The following is a 21045-nucleotide window of genomic DNA, read 5'->3' as shown; positions in this document are numbered from 1 at the left end:
GGAGACTTACAAAAATGCTTGTAATAGCTCAACATTTTTAATGGTGAACATCTGCAATTTGAGTTTTCAACCAAGAAACGTGAAGTCATAGCACGTGATTTGCTTTCACGGGCCACACAAAATGATGTGGCGTGCCATATCTGGCCCCCGGCCCTTGAGTTTAGTATGTGTCAGAGCTCCTCCTCTTGTCCCCCCACCCACTGCTGGCGGGGCACCCCCCCTCTGGGTGCTCGAGCGTCCCAGCGGTGGTGCTGCGGGCCCCTTCTTCGGGCTCGCGGAGCACGAGCCGCCACCGGGTGTTTGTCGGAAGGATATGACGATGAGTGACTTCCTGTTTGGCGAAGACTCACGTGAGCCGGGGCGTTATCCGAGGTTAGGCGCAGCGAGTCCAGGTGTTCTGAGATAGCGGCGTGGTGTGCATGGGGACCGCTACCTCTCCTAGGACCCCCGCCGTGCCCGTGGCGTCTGTGGGCTCGGGGCTTCCCGCGAGCTTGAGTGTCTGTGCACTGGGTAGGTGCAAAGTGACTGGGCGGCGGAGGTCGTTCGCAAGTGGCGGGCGGTGGGACGTCCACGACTTCAGAAGAAGGAGGCGGCGGCTGCAGACCAATACAAAGAATGCACTATAAATGCATAAATACCATATTGACCCGAATATAAGACTGTTTTTTGCATTGAAATAAGACTGAAAAAGAGAGGGTCGTCTTATATTCGCGGTCCAGAAATTATACCCATTCACGACGCTAGATGGCGCCAGACGGATCTCAGCTACTCTCAAGTTTAACCAGTTTGCATTATTTTACTGCAATGTTTTTCCTTATTCAGATTTGATTCAAGACTACAGTTACAGTTAGACTTCACTTTGATGTTTAATGCAGTTATTGCAATTTTGTTGTTTTATCACAATGGATTGGTTTATGTTCATTTCAAAAACCAGAGGCCATTCATTTACGAATGTGATTGCACTTTAGTTTACATCAGAGGTCACGGAACCGTGGACCTTGGTCCGGTCCCGGACCCCCAGGCCGTCTGGACCGGATCTCAAGCTGTCGTGACTAATACACAACAAAAATCATTTTTGTCTGCGGGTTTGCAAAACGGAGGTGGGCAACAAACAAAAACCTTAGCGGTGACGCGCGTGAGCCAGCCAATGGGAGTGAAGCATTTGAAAATTATTTTTAGAACAGCATGTCTCAGGGGCAGTTTACATGGCGACTCTGCGACACAAGGACGTAATGACTGAGTAGCGGACTTTCCTCGCGTGCATATAGTGTCGGCGAAGACGGAAGACGAAAACGAAAAATTCTAAATCCTGCCTCCAAAGTGGAAGAATCCGATTGCCGGGAATTGAGGGGATTATTTGAACTAACTACCGTAAATTCCGGATTACAAGCCGCTACTTTTTTCCCTCATTTTGAATCCTGCGGCGTATGCAATGATGCGGCCAATTCATCAATTTTTCTAACGACCGCCAAGAGCGCTCGAGCATAAAATGCAAGCATAAGACACGTGGAATATGTGTGTCGAGGAAGACGCTAGTTGGCACTCTTAGCCGTATTTTAACTTTGTGCTTTGTGCACGAATAAAAGTAGCAGATCCTCATCTTTGTGCATTAGTAGAATTAGCATAGCCTGGTACTCCAGACTCACCGCTGTTCCAGCTATTGAGTCTGGCCACCATTAAGCGGATAAAATTTTCAGGGCGCAGCAAGCCACAGCAAACAGACAGCAGAGTGGACCAATCAGCGACGGGCGGGACGAGGGACTTGCGCGCGGAAGTAAACATACGAGGAGAGCGGAGTTTATTCAACATGGCTAGCGCGAGACAGACTGTTGTCACTGACTTGTGTCGATGTGTTTTTGGTAATTTAAAACTGATTTTACCGTGGATTGGAACATATTTTCGGCTCTCCTGTTCGCCATCTGTGTTGTGGAGACGACTTCCGACGCGGAAGAGTGACACCGCTCGTTAAGAACACGTCACGCAAATAAACAAATCTGATTTATCGATTGATTTCGTACTTGCTCGAGAGGGCGTTAATGGGCTGGGTCTCAGACTATTCTCTCAGTGTTTGAAAAACACACGGAGAACAGTGTGGCCGTGCCAGGCAAGAATTAGCATACCCGCATCATGCTAGAAGAAATGGATATGATGTGCCGAGTTGAATTGAAGGCTTGGATGGCCAGCGGCGTCAGATCGTTTACAAAAGTGGTCGTATGCGAAGAGCAACTTTTGCAAAAGTCTGACAGCGTGGAGCAGCGTGAAAAAAATCCACCATCACCAACGGGTTTCGAAAAGCCGGTCTGCTGCGTGATGAAGAGGACGACACGCTAAGCTTGAGGAGTCAGCTAAGTGCCGTGTTGCTGGCGCTGTTTGGAAAGAAAAGTTAAGGTATTGTAACGATGACAAATAGTAACCCGTTAAGTTAGGTTGCAATTCTTTATTTTGGAAACTCGTCGAACAACACACGACTGCTACCTCTAGCAGCCGACGCACACACACAGACACACCCGCAGCAACAACGACAGCACGTCTCTTGCTCTTCCGCACCTCCCTTACCTGTAAGTCACGCGCTGTATCATAACCCGATTTGTTAAAATATGGAATTTAAACTTGGAAAACTGTGTATTTCTTTATAAATATTTCAGTTTAATATGTGGGCACACGCGGCTTATAGGCAGGAGAGGCTTATGTATGTACAAAATGCTTTTTCCTTTAAAAATGTACTGGGTGAGGCTTGCTCAATGGTCCGGAATTTACGGTAGTTCATCGATTAATCGACTGCTAAAATAATCGATAGCTGCAGACCTAATTCTTTATTCTTGGTTTTTTACATGATACACGGCTCAGATTATATGTTTATTGTGAGATAACCTAATTGTTTTTGTTACATGTTTTGATGCATTTTTACACATTATAAAATATATGTCTGAATTTTGGGGGTCTTGAAACAGATTAGGGCATTTACATGGAAAACACATGTCTGTACTTCCAGAACCATTTAATTTTAACCAACTCCAATCCTATGAAAAATGGCATGATCGGCCCAATTTCTGATCACGTGATTGGATGGGGACATCCCTATTAGAAACACAAAGTCAGGTTTCTATGACGTTTCTTCAACAGACACAATATCAACATTTACTCAAACTTTAATTCACACTGTCGTTCCATAATTTTACTTCGGGTGTTCGTATGTCCATGAAAGCACAATTCCATTTTATTCTACATTATTCAACGTTCTTTCTACAGGAATTGTTTATTTTTTAGTTGTAGTTCTTTGGCCTCATGACAAGTTAATTTTGCAATGTTTTCTGTCTCAAAAGATTATATATGTTCATGTTGACATTGTCTTCCACAATGTTCTTCCAAATTTGGAACTTGAATGTTGGGTATGATTACTGACCTCATTGATGTGTATGAGGAAGCGATTGGACTCCTCTTCGGGATCGATGACGCCTCCTCGACAACGTTGCCTTTCCAGAACCTTCTCCAGTTCCCTCCACTTCTGCCGAAAGTCGGAGCGGATGGCGGTGGAGTCCAGCTGCGCGTCAACAAACACTTTATTGGCGACTTGCCGTTTAACGTGTCGGCTTCCCGTCTCACCTCGGGCAGCTGCGGTGCGGCGCTGGCCATCAGTTGGTCCAGGTCGTAGGTCAGAGGCTCGCGGCAAACGGGACAAGCAACCGTCAGCTCCTGCAGAAGAATACTGAAGTCATTCCAGAATTGAAGGAAATTTTGGCTTCATATTTCTTGAAAATTTTGACTTCACTTCTCGGGATTTCTGCTACTTTTTTTTTCAGATTAGCTCAATATTTTTATGTTTTCGGCGCCGTTCGACCTGATTCTGCGTGGCAGTTTTGTCCTCGGCCATCTCCTGCCGGCGGAGTCCGTTCTCTTCCTCCGAATGTCCGGCGTATCGACCCAGGCAATGCGAGTGGAAGTAGTGATAGCAGCGCGTCTTGCTGAAAGCCTCCCCTTCCTGGACAGCATTGTTGTTTTCATCAATGATACGATAAAGAAAATATTTTGTCAACGAACAATTTTTTCATGACGATGACGAGACGATAAGGAACTAAAACCTGTCTTGGGAACTGAACCGTAACGAGATGAATGGCAATTTTTGTCTGACGAGTTCGAGAACAAGACAAAAATGCACCAGTTTCTGTCATGTGTACGGGGGTAACGGTACACAAAAATCTCGGTTCGGTACGTACCTCGGTTTTGAGGTCACAGTTAGGTTCATTTTCGGTACAGTAAGAAAACAAAATGCAAAATATAAATGTGCTAGTTGTTTATTACACACCTTTGTGCTTTCAACAATCGGAACATTAGCCTATACAAAGCTAGAAATCTGCTCAAAGAGTGGTGGGTATTTAATGATAATCCAACAACAATTTGCCTTTCAGACCCCGCGTATTGGTCAGCTTTCTTTCTGAAAGAAAGAAGTAAAAAGAAGTCCTGTTCTAAAGAGAAAAGCAATCCCAATGACAAAGATTTTAACATGTATTTTACAAATGAAATGCCTCAATGAATCATTTTTTCCCCTTATGAACGGTTTTCAAAAGCTTTATTGGTGGATTTTCTCAAGTTAAAGCGCCACACAGAAATTAATCAATTTAATTGTGTAATAGGATCTGTGTATTATTCTTATTATTTAATTACAGGTGTTTTAGCTCATTTCAATTTATTTTATTTAAATGGCCTATTATTTATTTTATTATGTGTTTATATTTTACAAATGTGATGTAGTATTCATTTATTTTGTATATTTTATGTTGTATAACTTTAGTTCCTTTGTGAATATTAGTTCCTACTTGTTTTGTTGTGGAAGGAGGGTTTCGTATTGAACACGGGGCCGTGTTGGTTATTATTATAGCAGAGAAGACAGCAGTAAATCAACAAAGACAAGTCAACTGTGCCCCGATCTACCACTCAAGAGATCTGATGGACTCAAAAAGTGGGTTATGATTGCATATTAGTTTGAAAATCGACCGGATCCACCGTATTTTTACACGAGTGACTACCGGTCTGCCCGATCCTAGCTACCGGTAATAGTATTGACGCAGGAGGGTCGCGTCTCCCATCAAATAATAAACTCTGCCGTTCTTTTCGCGTGCGTCGTGTGGAGCCGCTTTTCAGACGCGTCTAACACGTGGCCGCACTGCGACTGGTGTGAATTGGCTGATTGACTTCAACGCCCGCGTTTCACTGCGTTCTCGCGGCGGACACGTTGTTGCGCCGTTGACATTTCTGGGTTATACAGTCCTACCGTGTTGGTCCTCATTATAGTAGAGAAGACGGAGTAAATATAATCTACACAAAGAAACTGTAACCCGATCGACTCACAGCCTCGAAAGGTAAGGGTTAAATTACGTCAGAAACTCGTTCGGTACGCCTCCATTCCGAACAGAGCACCACGTACCGAAACGGTTCATTACAAATACATGTACCGTTACACCTTTAGTCATGTGCTAACAATGTGTGACATTTTCTTTTTGTACGTATAGTCAGCCTGATTCACAACAGTGTTTAGTTATGTCACTCATGTGACATGCTGTGCCCCCACCCCCACTCACTGGTGTCTTTTTAAGGCTTGTTTTGAAACACATGGTAGGAATTAGTATTTCGTATCTTGGCAAGACAGAATATGCAATGTTACTTTTGCCTTTACAGGTCTGTTCTGCATGATCAATACATGAAATGTACAGTGTATCACAAAAGTGAGTACACCCCTTGCATTTCTGCAGATATTTAAGTATACCTTTTGATGGGACAACACTGACAAAAGGACACTTTGACATAATGAAAAGTATCTGTGTGCAGCTTATATAATAGAGTTAATTTATTTTCCCGTCAAAATAACTCAAAATATAGCCATTAATATCTAAACCCCTGGCAACAAAAGTGAGTACACCCCTTAGAAACTACATCCCTAAATGTCCAAATTGAGTACTGCTTGTTATTTTCCCTCCAAAATGTCATGTGACTCGTTTAGTGCTGCAATGATTAATCGATTAACTCGAGCATTCGATTAGAAAAGAATATTCAAATTAAAATTTTGTTGCTTCGAGTATCCGTTTAATTAAAGTGGCGCTGTAATGGTTTATTTTGAAAGTGTTTGCATTTAGTTTTATTGATTAGGGTGGATACACAGCTTTCTAGTCTGCCTCTTTTCACATGGCTGAATCCAATTACTCCCTGTTAAGACCAACATAAGCTAAGTTTTTGTTTGAGCTAATGTTTTTTAATGCATTCATAATTTATAGGTATTTATAGCAATTTTTTGTGGGAATATGTCTCAACCATTTTTTAAGAGCATTGCAAAAAAAAAACTTTAGCATTTTAGAGCATTTAAGCTAGCTGACTTTTTCTTTGTAAGTTAGCCAATTGTTCTTTTGTTGTACATACAGTAGATCCTCATTTTTCAATTTTTTTTTCATACCATTTGAGGCTCAGCTCAGGTATTTTTTCATGTTCCTTATCCGATTACTTGATTATTCGAACTAACTAGTCCATCAATTAATCAACTACTAAAATATTCGATAGCTGCAGCCCTAGACCTGTTAGTGTTACTAGGTCCAGGTTTGCAAAGGAAGCAGGTGTGTTCAAATTTGTAGTGCAGCTCTCACACTCTCTCATACCGGTCACTGGAAGTTCCAACATGGCAAAGAACTCTCTGAGGAGCTTAAAAGATGTATTGTTGAGCTACATGAAGATGTCCAAGGCTACAAGAAGATTGCCAACACCCTGAAACTGAGCTGCAGCACAGCGGTTAAGATTAGGGCTGCAGCTATCGAATATTTTAGCAATCGAGTAATCGGATAAAACATTTTTCTTTTAGGTAAAGAGCAATTATAAATATACATGGGAAAAAAAGACATTTAATCCAATAGTGAACCATTTTCAGTCAATCAATGTCTTTATTTCCGTTGTACTGTACATTGTTGAAAACAGCCAATAATCACATCTCATATGTGACTAGAAAAAAAAAATTCACTGCTTTCACTCAAAAAACTTGAAATCTTATAAAAAACAAACAAACAAACATATTTCTTACCTAAAAATGTAATTACGCTTGATAACACACATCACTTGAAAGCTGTGTGTTTTCCCCACGTGTTTCAATTGAATTTCCGTTTCTGTCAAGCTATTTCTAAGTTCTAGTTGAGTTTTAAGTTAGTCTAAACTATAAGTACTGATAGGATTTCAAGTTTTTGCAGTGTTCAAAATAAATGTATAATACCTTAAGCTTTAAGTTAGTCTAAACTATAAGTACTGATAGGGTTTGAGTTTTTGCAGTGTTCAAAATAAATGTATAATACCTGCTGTATTGGAGCACATTAGGGATCACTGCTACTTGGTGTTTTATTCAGCAATGACCACTGAGCTAAAACTGACAGTTAGCATTATTATGTTTTAATTTTACACCCTCATCACTCTACAGCGCTTTGTTTTTACAGATTAAATAAAGCCTGTATGTAAGACACGTTAGCCACGCATCGATATTGGTCATAATCAATAGAAACCTCGCCCTATGAAGGGCTAACGTTACGTGAGCGAGTGACTGTAATGTTATACTGTATTTAAAGATGGCGGCTGTTTACTAACGCTGCCCAGACGCGTCTGTCATTTCGCATCTAGTCCTAAATGAATGCGATATCTATGAGACGCATCGGACACTACCTGCTACCACACTAGCATCATGAGGGCGTAGTTTTTCGCAACGTCGGCGTAGTTTGTAGCGGCTGTCGGCTGCAGTAAGGTTTTTTTTTTTTTCAATTGCTTCTTCCTCTACGCACGTGACGTCAGCGCGTTGTCCCGCATTAAAAGTAGTCCGGGCAAAACGTGATGCTTAGAGCTGGCAAAATTAAATGATTCCTCGAGGTGAATAAAATTACTCGGATCAGTTTTTAAACTCGAGTTACTCGAGTATTCGTTTCAGCTCTAGCTAAGATTATCCAGCGTTTTAAAAGAGCAGGGTCCACTCAGAACAGGCCTCGGGTTGGTCGTCCAAAGAAGCTGAGCGCACATGCTGAGTGTCACATCCAAATGATTTCTTTGAAAGATCGTCACAGGAGTGCTATCAGCATTGCTGCAGAGATTAAAGAGGTGGGGGGTCAGCCTGGTAGTGCTCAGACCATACGCCGCACTCTACATCAAATTGGTGTGCATGGCTGTCACCCCAGGAGGAAGCCTCTTCTGAAGACGGTACACAAGAAAGCCCGCCAACAGTTTGCTGAAGACATGTCAACAAAGCAAATGGATTACTGGAACCATGTCCTACGGTCCGATGAGATGAAGATTAATTTGTTTGGTTCCGATGGTCTCAAGCATGTGTGGCGGTGACCAGGTGAGGAGCACAAAGATATGTGTGTCATGCCTACAGTCAAGCATAGTGGTGGGAATGTCATGGTCTGAGGCTGAATGAGTGCTGCAGGTGTTGGAGAGTTAACATTCCATTGAGGGAAACATGAATTCCAACATGTACTGTGAAATACTGCAGCAGAGCATGATCCTCTCCCTCCAGAAACTGGGTCGCAGGGCAGTGTTCCAGTATGACAATGACCCCAAACACACCTCCAAGATGAACACTGCTTTACTGAAGAGGCTGAGGGTAAAGGTGATTGACTGGCCAAGCATTTCTCCAGACTTGAACCCAATAGAACATCTTTGGGGGATTCTCAAGCGGAAGGTGGAGGTGAGCAAAGCCTCAAATATCCGGCAGCTCCACAACGTCGTAATGGAGGAGTGGAAGAGCATTCCAGTTGCAACCTGTGAAGCTCTGGTCAACTCCATGCCCTGGAGAGTAAAGGCAGTTCTGGATAATAGTGGTGGGCACACAAAATATTGACAGTTGATGTATGTTAATATTGACAACTTTCACTAAGGGGTGTACTCACTTTTGTAGCCAGGGGTTTGGATACTAATAGCTATATTTTGAGTTATTTTGTGGGGAAAATAAATTAACTGTATTATATAAGCTGCACACAGACTACTTTTCATTGTGTCAAAGTGTCATTTTGTCAGTGTTGTCCCATGAAAAGTTATACTTAAATATCTGCAGAAATGTGAGGGGTGTACTCACATTTGTGATACACTGTAACTCGGAGCGTTAGCATTAGCATTTAGCATGGTGAGCGTTGTCACTCTCTGACAACTTTTTATTTTACATTACATACATACTTACACCTCGTGGCGTCCAAGTGGGTATCATTTTTGTAAATAATGTACTTTTTTCCTGCTTGTGTGCGTATTATCATCACCAAGTTGGCATTGTCCTTGTAGACGCTATAATATGTTGGAAATCTATATTTTTGGACCAAAACGTATGAATTGTACAGATGAAAAGTATTTGTCAACTAAAACTAGATGACGAAGAACACATTATGAAGTTACTAAAATATGACTGAGACTAATAAGTATTTTCCTCCAAAAGACAGATGAAAACTCCCCAAAACAACACTGCTGGACAGTCAAGCAGGAAGTGTTTCGCCACAATAAAAATCTTTGAAGGCACAAAAGAAGAAAAGTGGAAGGTCACCTTAAATCCGTAGAGGCAGATGACGCAGTTGCCGTGCGGAATGTTGCTTTCCGTTAGGATTTCTTTGGCTTTCTAGAGAACAAAATTTGAAAAAAGACAAAAAAATTGGGGGAAAATGTTGGGACTTCCTTTTTGAGGGTAGGGTGAAGCAGCGACCTCAATCAGCTGATACAAGACGGGCGAGCCGACGCACGACTCTGCTTCAAGCTCTAGACTCTGCTGAAGGCTGCAACACACAATCAGCATCAAGCTTTTAACAAAGTTCTGGCATTTAAAGGGAGAGACAACACCTAGTACATATGAGCTACATGTATGTATACTATACTATCAATCTACATTTGTTGCGCCACCATTTGAGTTCAAGTCATGGGCTGCCATTGATGGCGAAATCGAGCGCATACAAAAGGTTCTCAGAGGATTTTTTGATACATTACCTGCTGAGCTTGTCGTCAGAGAGTCCTCTTGTATTGTGAATGGCGATGTCAGGAGACGAAAGCGGGTACTGAATACACACGCAGCAATTCAACAACATGGCTGACAGTTTATATACAGGGTGTCCCAAAATAATGTATACACTCTTTGACTTTAAATGGCTAATCATTTTTTTTTTCTATCTCAGATTTGATTTTGGAGTAAGAATGACAGATACTGGGGGTAATGTTCCAGCAAAAAAAAAAATTGTTCTGAAAACATTCTGGAAACGAGAAAATAAAGCTGAAGTGGCAAAACATTTTAAGCGTGAGTTCCACAGAGATGCCTCAACACGGGTCAGCATTTCACGAATCGTAGGTAACTTTGGGAATCATGGGACCATCCAGTGCATGAGAAAAAAAAAAACATTCAGGACGCAAAAGAACATCGACATGCCCAACTAAAGCGCAGGATGTTATTGCTAATGTTCAGAATTCCTTATCAAAATCTGTTCGTCAACTGTCACGTGAAACAGTCATCCCAAAATCAAGCGTTCATCGCATTTTGAAACGTGCGCAATGGAAAACTTTTATTGCAGCGCTAGTTCATGCTATTAACAAAGATAGATGACCCAGCCCTGCTCTCGGTCGCGGGTCGCTGGCTCGACGCCGGTGTGTCGGCTGGGTGTCGCCTGCTCCGGCGGGGGACCCTGCCCTGGGCTTGGTGGGCCGTTGAGGGTCCCGTGGCGTCCAGTGCCGGTTGGGGGGCTGCGGCTGTGGCTTGTGGGCTGGGTGGGCGTCGTTTTGGCGGTGCATTCCCTCTTCCTATCCCTAAAGGCCGGTTGGTAAGGGCGCGGGTGGCCCAGGGCACCACCCTGGATCCCGGGGGGGTGACGATGGCCCCTTTGCTGGGCTGGGGGAGGAGCGGCTGGCTGGGTGAGGGCCGTGGCCCTGGGGTGGCGCCCGCGCTAGGTCTCCGCTCGTCTGCGTGGCTGTCGCGTGTTTGTTGGGGCTTATGCGTGGCTGGATGTGATTGGCTGTGCTCGGGTGGGGGGGGGGGCAGTGACAGGATTGGCGATAGGGCGGCGTACAGTCGGTTGCCGACGGGCTTACACTCACAAGGGATTCACATGATTACCGGTTTTTAGATCACAGAGCCGATTTATGTACACTTCACCCCTTCCAATCTTTTATCTTATAGAGTCCCCCACCCCCATCTTTCCCTGATCAACAAGCCCCCCACATGGTTTCAACCGGAAATACTGTTCATCTAGCTGCGACATAGCACCAACATATTCATAGTTAGTCCATCCATCCATCCATTATCTTCCGCTTGTTCCGGGGTCGGGTCGCGGGGGCAGCAGCTTTAACAGGGAAGCCCAGACTTCCCTCTCCCCAGCCACTTCAACCAGCTCCTCCGGCGGGATCCCAAGGCGTTCCCAGGCCAGCCGAGAGACATAGTCTCTCCAGCGTGTCCTGGGTCGTCCCCGGGGCCTCCCGCCGGTGGGACATGCCCGGAACACCTCTCCAGGGAGGCGTCCGGGAGGCATCCGAACCAGATGCCCGAGCCACCTCAGCTGGCTCCTCTCTACGCGGAGGAGTAGCGGCTCGACGCCGAGTCCCTCCCGGATGACCGAGCTTCTCACCCTATCTCTAAGGGAGAGCCCGGACACCCTGCGGAGGAAACTCATTTCGGCCGCTTGTATCCGGGATCTTGTTCTTTCGGTCACGACCCAAAGCTCGTGACCATAGGTGAGGGCAGGAACGTAGATCGACTGGTAAATCGAGAGCTTTGCCTTTCGGCTCAGCTCCTTCTTCACCACTACGGACCGGTGCAGCGTCCGCATTACTGCAGACGCCGCACCGATTCGCCTGTCGATCTCCCGCTCCCTCCTACCGTCACTCGTGAACAAGACCCCAAGATACTTGAACTCCTCCACTTGGGGCAGGATCTCATCCCCGACCCGGAGAGGGCACTCCACCCTTTTCCGACTGAGGACCATGGTCTCGGATTTGGAGGTGCTGATCTTCATCCCAACCGCTTCACACTCAGCTGCGAACCGCTCCAGTGAGAGTTGGAGGTCACGGCTTGATGAAGCCAACAGCACTAAATCATCTGCAAAAAGCAGAGATTCAATGCTGAGGTCACCAAACCGGACCCCCTCAACGCTTCGGCTGCGCCTAGAAATTCTGTCCATAAAAGTTATGAACAAAATCGGTGACAAAGGGCAGCCTTGGCGGAGTCCAACCCTCACTGGGAACGAATTCGACTTACTGCCGGCAATGCGGACCAGACTCTGACACCGGTCGTACAGGGACCGAACAGCCCTTACCAAGGGGCTCGGTACCCCGTACTCCCGGAGCACCCTCCACAGGATTCCCCTAGGCACACGGTCGAACGCCTTCTCCAAATCCACAAAACACATGTAGACTGGTTGGGCGAACTCCCATGCACCCTCGAGGACCCTGCTGAGGGTGTAGAGCTGGTCCACTGTTCCACGGCCGGGACGAAAACCACACTGCTCCTCCTGAATCCGAGATTCGACTTCCCGACGGACCCTCCTCTCCAGCACCCCTGAATAGACTTTACCGGGGAGGCTGAGGAGTGTGATTCCTCTATAATTGGAACACACCCTCCGGTCCCCCTTTTTAAAAAGGGGGACCACCACCCCGGTCTGCCAATCCAGAGGCACTGTCCCCGATGTCCACGCGATGTTGTAGAGGCGTGTCAGCCATGACAGCCCTACAACATCCAGAGCCTTTAGGAACTCCGGGCGGATCTCATCCACCCCCGGGGCCTTGCCACCGAGGAGCTTACCAACCGCCTCAGTGACTTCAACCCCAGAGATCGAAGAGCCCACCTCAGAGTCCCCAGACTCTGCTTCCTCAAAGGAAGGCGTGTCGGTGGAATTGAGGAGGGCTTCGAAGTATTCTCTCCACCGACTCACGACGTCCCGAGTCGAGGTCAGCAGTACACCATCTTCACTATACACAGTGTTAATAGTGCACTGCTTTCCTCTCCTCAGACGCCGGATGGTGGACCAGAATTTCCTCGAAGCCATCCGGAAGTCGTTTTCCATGGCCTCACCGAACTCCTCCCATGTCCGAGTTTTTGCCTCGGCGACCGCCGAGGCCGCAGTCCGCTTGGCCAGCCGGTACCTGTCAGCTGCCTCCGGAGTCCCACAGGCCAAAAAGGCCCGATAGGCCTCCTTCTTCAGCTTGACGGCATCCCTTACCGCTGGTGTCCACCAGCGGGTTCGGGGATTGCCGCCACGACAGGCACCAACCACCTTACGGCCACAGCTCTGATCGGCCGCCTCAACAATGGAGGTGTGGAACATGGCCCACTCGGACTCAATGTCCCCCACCTCCCCCGGGACAAGGGAGAAGTTCTGCCGGAGGTGGGTGTTGAAACTCTTTCTGACAGGGGATTCTGCCAGACGTTCCCAGCAGACCCTCACAATACGTTTGGGCCTGCCAGGTCTGGCCAGCATCTTCCCCCGCCATCGGAGCCAACACACCACCAGGTGGTGATCGGTTGACAGCTCCGCCCCTCTCTTCACCCGAGTGTCCAAAACATGCGGCCGCAAGTCCGATGACACGATTACGAAGTCGATCATCGAACTGCGGCCTAGGGTGTCCTGGTGCCAAGTGCACATATGGACACCCCTATGTTTGAACATGGTGTTCGTTATAGACAAACCGTGACGAGCACAGAAGTCCAATAACAGAACACCACTCGGGTTCTGATCGGGGGGGCCGTTCCTCCCAATCACGCCCCTCCAGGTCTCACTGTCATTGCCCACGTGAGCGTTGAAGTCCCCAAGTAGAACGAGGGAGTCCCCAGAGGGGGTGCTCTCTAGCACACCCTCCAAGGACTCCAAAAAGGGTGGGTATTCTGAACTGCTGTTCGGTGCATAAGCACAAACAACAGTTAGAACCCGTCCCCCCACCCGAAGGCGGAGGGAGGCTACCCTCTCGTCTACCGGGGTAAACCCCAACGTACAGGCGCCAAGCCGGGGGGCAATAAGTATGCCCACACCTGCCCGGCGCCTCTCACCATGGGCAACTCCAGAGTGGAAGAGAGTCCAACCCCTCTCGAGAGGATTGGTACCAGAACCCAAGCTGTGTGTGGAGGAGAGTCCGACTATATCTAGTCGGAACTTCTCTGCCTCACACACCAGCTCAGGCTCCTTCCCTGCCAGAGAGGTGACATTCCATGTCCCAAGAGTTAGCTTCAGCAGCTGGGGGTCGGACCGCCAAGGCCCCCGCCTTTGGCTGCCGCCCAACTCCCTACGCACCCGACCCCTTTGGCCCCTCCCACAGGTGGTGAGCCCATTCATAGTTAGTGTAGGCGTTTAATGTATTTCTTGTTGTTGTGTTTCTTTGTTCTTTTCTTCTGTTCCCCCATAACCTCTTCCTGTCCACTGCTTTGTCATGATAAACGAAGTATGTTGCATAATCATAATGAGAGTATGTCATACTCTCAATGTGACACATTAAAACTGTTCGGACCAACCGGACATTTAGACTAACCACTGTCCGTGTCAACAAGCTGAACATAATAAAAAATAATAATAAGATGACCCAGATCGAAGGATTGAATTCTGCGAGTGGTACCGTGCACGATGTGCAGACGATAACACGTTTTCACAGAAAATTATCTGGAGTGACGAAGCCACATTTAAATTGAATGGCTCGAAAAATCGCCATAACTGCAGTTACTGGGCACAATAAAATCCTCATCTTACAGTGGAACGTCACTTGAATTTGCCTGGAGACACAGTCTGGTGTGGACTTTCAGCCAGGGGACTTATTGGACCATTTTTTGTCAAAGGCACAGTGACTGGGTTGAATTATTTCGTGTTGCGGCATCTCTGTGGAACTCATGCATAAAGTGTCTTCCCAATTCAGTTTTATTTTCTCATTTCCAGAATGTTTTCAGAGCAATTTTTTTTTTTTGCTCATACGTAAACCCAGTATCTGCCATTCTTACTCCAAAATCAAATCTGAAATTGAAAAAATATATATATTAGCCATTTAAAGTCAAAGAGTGTATACATTATTTTGGGACACCCTGTATAAAGATGAGGACGATGCGTACGTCACCTCTTCATCCAGAGTCAACGTCAAACCGAGTCGCACAAACTGGGATCCGTAATCTTCGGCTGTGGATGGGTACAATACCAGACTGACCTCCCAGTGCCTGAAAAATAAAATAATCAAACATTGACATGGAAGAAGATGTGAGTGTTTGACTTTATCGGAATCATCGGGCACCTGTCCCTCGTCCTGGTGACGTGCAGGTCATCTAAGTAGATAGACTGCAGCACTTCAATCTCACATAGAACTCTGAACACAAGAAAGAATAGAAAATGATCATTTTCATTAGGGGTGTGACAAGATATCGAAAAGGTGATATATCGTGATACTTTGTATCCCAAAAGGTTATCAATATGCTCATGCCAAGAATTGAGATATCGTTTTAAAAAGGTGTCAATGTCTAAAAAAATAAAAAATACCGCATTGGCCCGAATCTAAGACGGAGCTGGTTATAAGACGACCCCCTCTTTTTCAAGACTCAAGTTTGAAAAAAAGACTTTTTGAACACCAAATTCATTTTTATACAGAAAATAATTACAGTACATCTGAAAGAAATTATTATAACAATATATCTGAGTGAAAAAGCATGTTATATTGTAGAGGTGTGCATCGGTACTGCCCTCACGATTCGATTTGATTACGATTCGGAGGGCCACGATTCGATTCGATTCGATTCGGTTCGAATCGGCAATGCATCGCGATACCTTAAAGCCTGGGATGCATTAAAATTCTAAAGCAAAGCATATTTTTCGTGAATCATGAAGCAACACAAGCGGTCAGACATTAAACAACTTTTTATTGGCTCTTGTGTCACTCCTGGTTGAAGTCAAATGAAAATACTTTTAGATATATATTTAAAAAAAAAAATACAGATCACAGCATTTAATTGGTGCTTTGAATGAGACCAGGGCTTTCTCTTTTTTTTTTTTTTTTTACAAACATTAGCAGCCTTTCACACAGTGCAACATCTGAACTCCAGTGCAAAATCAGTAATAACAGTCACTGTATTTTAGTCACAACAACCCATCGATAAAAATATTCAAGTAAATATTAAAGAAAGCGACGAAGCAAATATTGTAGTGCAGCAGCATCTTTATCGCAATATCAATCCAGGGATCAGTTCAGTTGCAAACAAAACATCCAACTAAATTGCAATGTAGAACAAAAGTAAAATGTAGGCCTAGCCCACTATATATGTGCAATCAACTTAGAAATGCAATCTACCACATAACAATAAGAAATGATTAATTAAAATGAAGTGCAGCAGCATTTTAGCAGCCATAACAATCTGTTTCAACATGAGGAAATATCAGATTTTTGACATTGAGAGAGCAGAGAGATAGTAGAGGTTAGATGGGGCCTAAAAAATCCAGCCCGACCCGACCTGGCCCGCTGGTATTGAAGCCCGACCCGGCTTGGAGTGACGCGAAGAAAAAAACGCAGCAGCAGCAATTTATTTTCATTTCTTCGAGATGGCAGAAAAAACGCATGTTTCTTAATGTTTAAATAGTCTACATATTTTTGTGATCATAGAAGCATTTGCATAACGAAATAACGCTGGGAAAGTTTAATATTAAAAAAAAAACATGCGATTTTGCAGACACACAGAGGAGAAGATTCAAAAGGATCACATTTGTGTTGCCTTTGTGTGCATAAAAAAGTGTCTTTCGTAACGAATTCTCAGTTGGCAGAAAAAAACCCGCAAGTTTTCATAATGTTTAAATAGTCTACATATTTTTGTGATCATTATAAAATCATTTACACAACGAAATAACGCTGGGAAAGTTTAATAAAAAACAAACAAAACCAAAAAAAACATCCGACTTTGCAGACACACAAAGGAGAAGATTCAAAAGGATCACATTTGTGTTGCCTTTGTGTGCATAAATAAAAGTGTCTTTCGTAACGAATCGCAAGCGCCACAGCGGAGGAGAAGAAGAAAAAGCGGGCGGTGTCAGTGCTTCATGTGAGCAAATGCACAATACAGAGAGCCTGCTCTCGGTTTTATCCCATTTTTTTTTTTTTTAAATAATTTATTAGTCCTCCCCACCCGACCCGACCCGACCCGAACGTGAATGCTTAACATTTTTGGCCCGACCCGTTCGGGTTCGGGCACAAGATCTAACCTCTAAGAGATAGGACATAACAAAACAATGGCTGAAGCGGAGAAAGCGGGAGCAAGAAAGATTATTGATGCACCTAAGACATTGAAAGCTGACATCTGGAGACATTTTGGCTTCTATGAGGTTGGTGGGAAACTTGACCAGAGTTATGCAGTGTGTAAAAAATGAAACATGACAATAATAATACAAATGGGGAAACCAAATCCATTGCATCACCGGAATTGCGCAGGGAAGATTTTTGAACGTACTTATATATTTTAAAATGCGTTGTTTCGATTCGGCTTGTTGCCCTCATCGAATCGAATCGTCCATGCCCCGCATCGGGATGCATCGCCGCATCGATTATTGTTGACACCACTATTATATTGCCTCATTCAAATTTTAATACCTGAACATTTAAATATGTGAACTAAAATTGCAATAACTACATTAACTATCAAAGTGAAGTCTAACTGTAGTCTTGAAACAAATCTGAATAAGGAAAAACCTTGCAATAAAATAATGCAAACTGGTTAAACTAGTAGCTGAGATCTGTCATGACAGAACATCGCTTCAATGATATCTGGCGCCATCTAGCGTCGTGAATGGGGAGAGTAGCTGAGATCTGTCACAACAGAACATTGCTTCAATGATCTCTAGCGTCATCTAGCGTCGTGAATGGGTATAATGTCTAGACCGCGAATATAAGGCGACCCCTCTTTTTCAATCTTATTTCAATGCAAAATACACCGTCTTATATTAGGGCCAATACGGGTAAAAAGGAACAAACAAGTTGCTACCAAAATCTTCCACCATAATAGTGTCTCAGTTACAGTGTTGGGAATAACGCCGTTATAAATAATGCCGTTACATAACGGCGTTGTTTTTTCAGTAACGGGGTAATCTAACTAATTATTTTTTCCGCCGTTACAACACCGTTACCGTTACTGACGGTCAAAAGCGGTGCGTTACTTACTCTGAATAAAATGAAGAAACTACCAGTCGTAGCAAGTCTACTCTGCTCTGTTTATTTGTCATCCAAGACTTGGAGTGCGTTCAGGTTCAAGAATAGCGCACGTGTTTTGTTTTGTGCTTTTTCTTAGAAAAGATATACCACACAGGGCGTGCTCGCACTCTGTTTCTTTAACAGCACATATAACTTCAACCTTAACACAAACGTACGGCTCTCGACAGGCCGGATCTCTCACTCACTCCCGCATCATGTGAGCAAAACAATATTGGCGCCTTGTGCACTTTAGGGTGCCTCGGATAATTCTGTGTCAGAATATTAGAGCACGTACTTCTTATGACACCAGGCTGTTTGTCCATGCTCATTCAATTAGACAATGCTTTCCAAAGCTTGCTAACGTTTCTATTTTTGCTACACCTGAATGGTAGCCTCGTTCCCATCCCCCACTGTCAGCCAGCAAGAATGCTATTCCATCTTGAGGACGGCAGACGCTTTGAGGGTGACGGGAGGAGTAGGGGGACGAGGCTACCTGAATGCACCACCTGGATAGATGCGATGGTAGTGATTGTGATTGGCTGAGGGTTAGAGTCATGTGTCATGGTAAGCCAATCAGAGTCTGTGTTTTCACACGCAAACCGGAACAGCGCGTGCGGCAAACACACACACGCAAAACAGATGCAGAGGGACATGGTGGCAGAGCATTCAGAGGAAAATTTGTCCTTTACGAGGTGGAGATATAAACACTATTTCAAGTCAAAATACTTGAAGTATAGTAGGCTATGTCTACTTGACCAGTTGTCTCAGGTTGTGAGAGTTAGATTTAATTGATTAAACTCACTTTATATTCTTTACTGCTGATTGTTATTTTATTATATTGTTTACTGTTTATTTTTGTTGCACTTTAAGTGTAGGATATATCTGTTGCTGCTGAGGTGCAATAAATATTACAAGGTTCTATAACACAACGACCTGTCTGTTCTTCTCTATTCAACTGATTCGAATACTGCTCAGAAAATTTCAAATTCTTTGACATACAACACCTTCTTTTTAAAGTAAGGGAAATAATTACTTTCCCTGGTAACTAGTTACTTTTACTATAGAGTAATTCAGTTACTAACTCAGTTACTTTTTGGAAGAAGTAGTGAGTAACTATAACTACTATAATTACTTTTTTAAATTAACGTGCCCAACACTGCTCAGTTAACACTAAGGCTGCATTGATGGTGCTTGACGCCCAATCCATTTAGACTAGGAATGTTCGTTCATCCGAAACCAGAGCATTCACAGTCATTCTGTGATTTTTAGGGCATTTACAGGACACTTGCTGTTCATTTTAGGGCATTTACAGGCCATTTCTTGTTGAGTTTGAGTCACTGCCTATTCATTTGGGTGATTCCCAGGTCATTTTCTATTCTGTAACGCAAAATAAACAGGAAGTGACCCATAAAATACCTCAAAATCATCGGGAAGTAACTGAAAATCAACATGTAAATGATCTTAAATTGCCCAAAATGACCTCACTGACTGGCATTGGCTGCCACTGACGGCCATAGACGTTCAATCCGTTTGAAGTGGGAGGGATGGCAGCGAATGAACTAGTGCTGCAACGATTAATCGATTAACTCGAGTATTCGATTAGAAAAAAATATTCGAATTAAATTTTGTTGCCTCGAGTATTCGCTTGATTAAAGTGGCTTTGTGAAGTTTTATTTTTTTGAAAGTGTTTACATTTAGTTTATTGATTAGGGTGGATAGATTGCCCTCCGGTCTGCTTCATTTCACATGGCTGAATCCAACTGCTTCCTGTTAAGACCAACGTAAGCTGAGTTTTTCTTTGGGCTAATGTTTTTTATGCATTCGTAATTTAGTTTATATGGATATTTAGCCATTTTTGTGGGAATATGAGTCTGAACAATTTGTTAAGAGCATTGGAGAAAAAAAAGTTAGCATTTTATAGCATTTAAGCTAGCAGACTTTTGCCATGTAAGTTAGCCAATTGTTCTTTTGTTGTACATAGATCCTCATCTATTTATTTTTAATACCGTTTGAGGCTCAGCTCAGGTATTTTAATTTTTCATGTTCCTTTTCCGATTACTCGATTATTCGATCTAACTAGTTCATCGATTAATCGACTACTAAAATAATCGATAGCTGCAGCCCTAGAATGAACGAATGTTCATTCGCTGCCACCCTCCCAGTTCAAATCGATTGGACGTCTATGAGTGATAAACTCATTCCAATTCACAGCAGAAGCTTGTTCTCTTTATTAATTGTTTATAGAATATCCTAGAAGTATTTCCTGACCAATGTATCAATAATCGTTGTATCGCCATTTCGTCAGATCATCGTTATCGTGAGCTCTGTATCGCAAAACGTACCGTATCGTGAGGTACCAAGAGGTTCCCACTCCTAATTTTCATCCTCATCATCATCCTCGAGGATGAATAATCGTCGCGCGTCAACCTGAATGATTTGTATTGGGGGGGGGCTGCTTGACGAAGCATATTTACAAAAGAGTATTGAATATCTTCTTATGTGAGCAAAACAAAAAATGTTTTTATTTGAAATGTCATTGTTTTCTGCTGTCACATCAGTTAGCTTTAGCCAGCAAATTTAAATGTTGTGGTAACTCGCAATGTCCGACACTGGTTTCGTCGCATTAAAAACGAAAGAAAAACACCAAATGACTGAATGCCATCATGTTTGAAGGTTTTTTTTCCTCGAAACAAGTTGCGCATAAACTCACTCGCTCTGCGTCGCCGCCATGATTGTTTTCCTCAGGACGCCGCTACTTCTTCTAGGCTCTCTAATTACACGCACTTAACTCCTTGATGAGGCTAGCGCCCCCTATTATGGAAGCGTTTTACTTAAACATTTCAGTTTTTGGAACACTACAAACTAATAAAATCAGAATCTTGC

The 21045-nt window shown here is 44.0% G+C and overlaps 1 protein-coding gene across 1 annotated transcript; it reads right to left on the bottom strand.

Annotated features, from left to right (window-relative positions):
• Positions 1–56: 56 nt before the first annotated feature.
• rnf25 (ring finger protein 25) lies at positions 57–21037 on the bottom strand. The gene is made up of 10 exons (XM_057860945.1): positions 20873–21037; positions 15232–15303; positions 15061–15157; positions 9976–10043; positions 9698–9767; positions 9542–9613; positions 3839–3979; positions 3604–3693; positions 3404–3541; positions 57–596 (listed from the first exon to the last, which is right to left on the bottom strand). The coding sequence occupies exons 1-10, from the start codon at positions 20890–20892 to the stop codon at positions 171–173; spliced, it is 1194 nt and encodes a 397-aa protein (XP_057716928.1). The 5' UTR covers positions 20893–21037; the 3' UTR covers positions 57–170.
• Positions 21038–21045: the final 8 nt, after the last annotated feature.

The sequence above is a fragment of the Corythoichthys intestinalis genome, chromosome 16, assembly GCF_030265065.1.
Source record: "Corythoichthys intestinalis isolate RoL2023-P3 chromosome 16, ASM3026506v1, whole genome shotgun sequence".
NCBI lineage: Eukaryota > Metazoa > Chordata > Actinopteri > Syngnathiformes > Syngnathidae > Corythoichthys > Corythoichthys intestinalis.
This window is presented reverse-complemented; position numbering and strand designations above follow the sequence as displayed.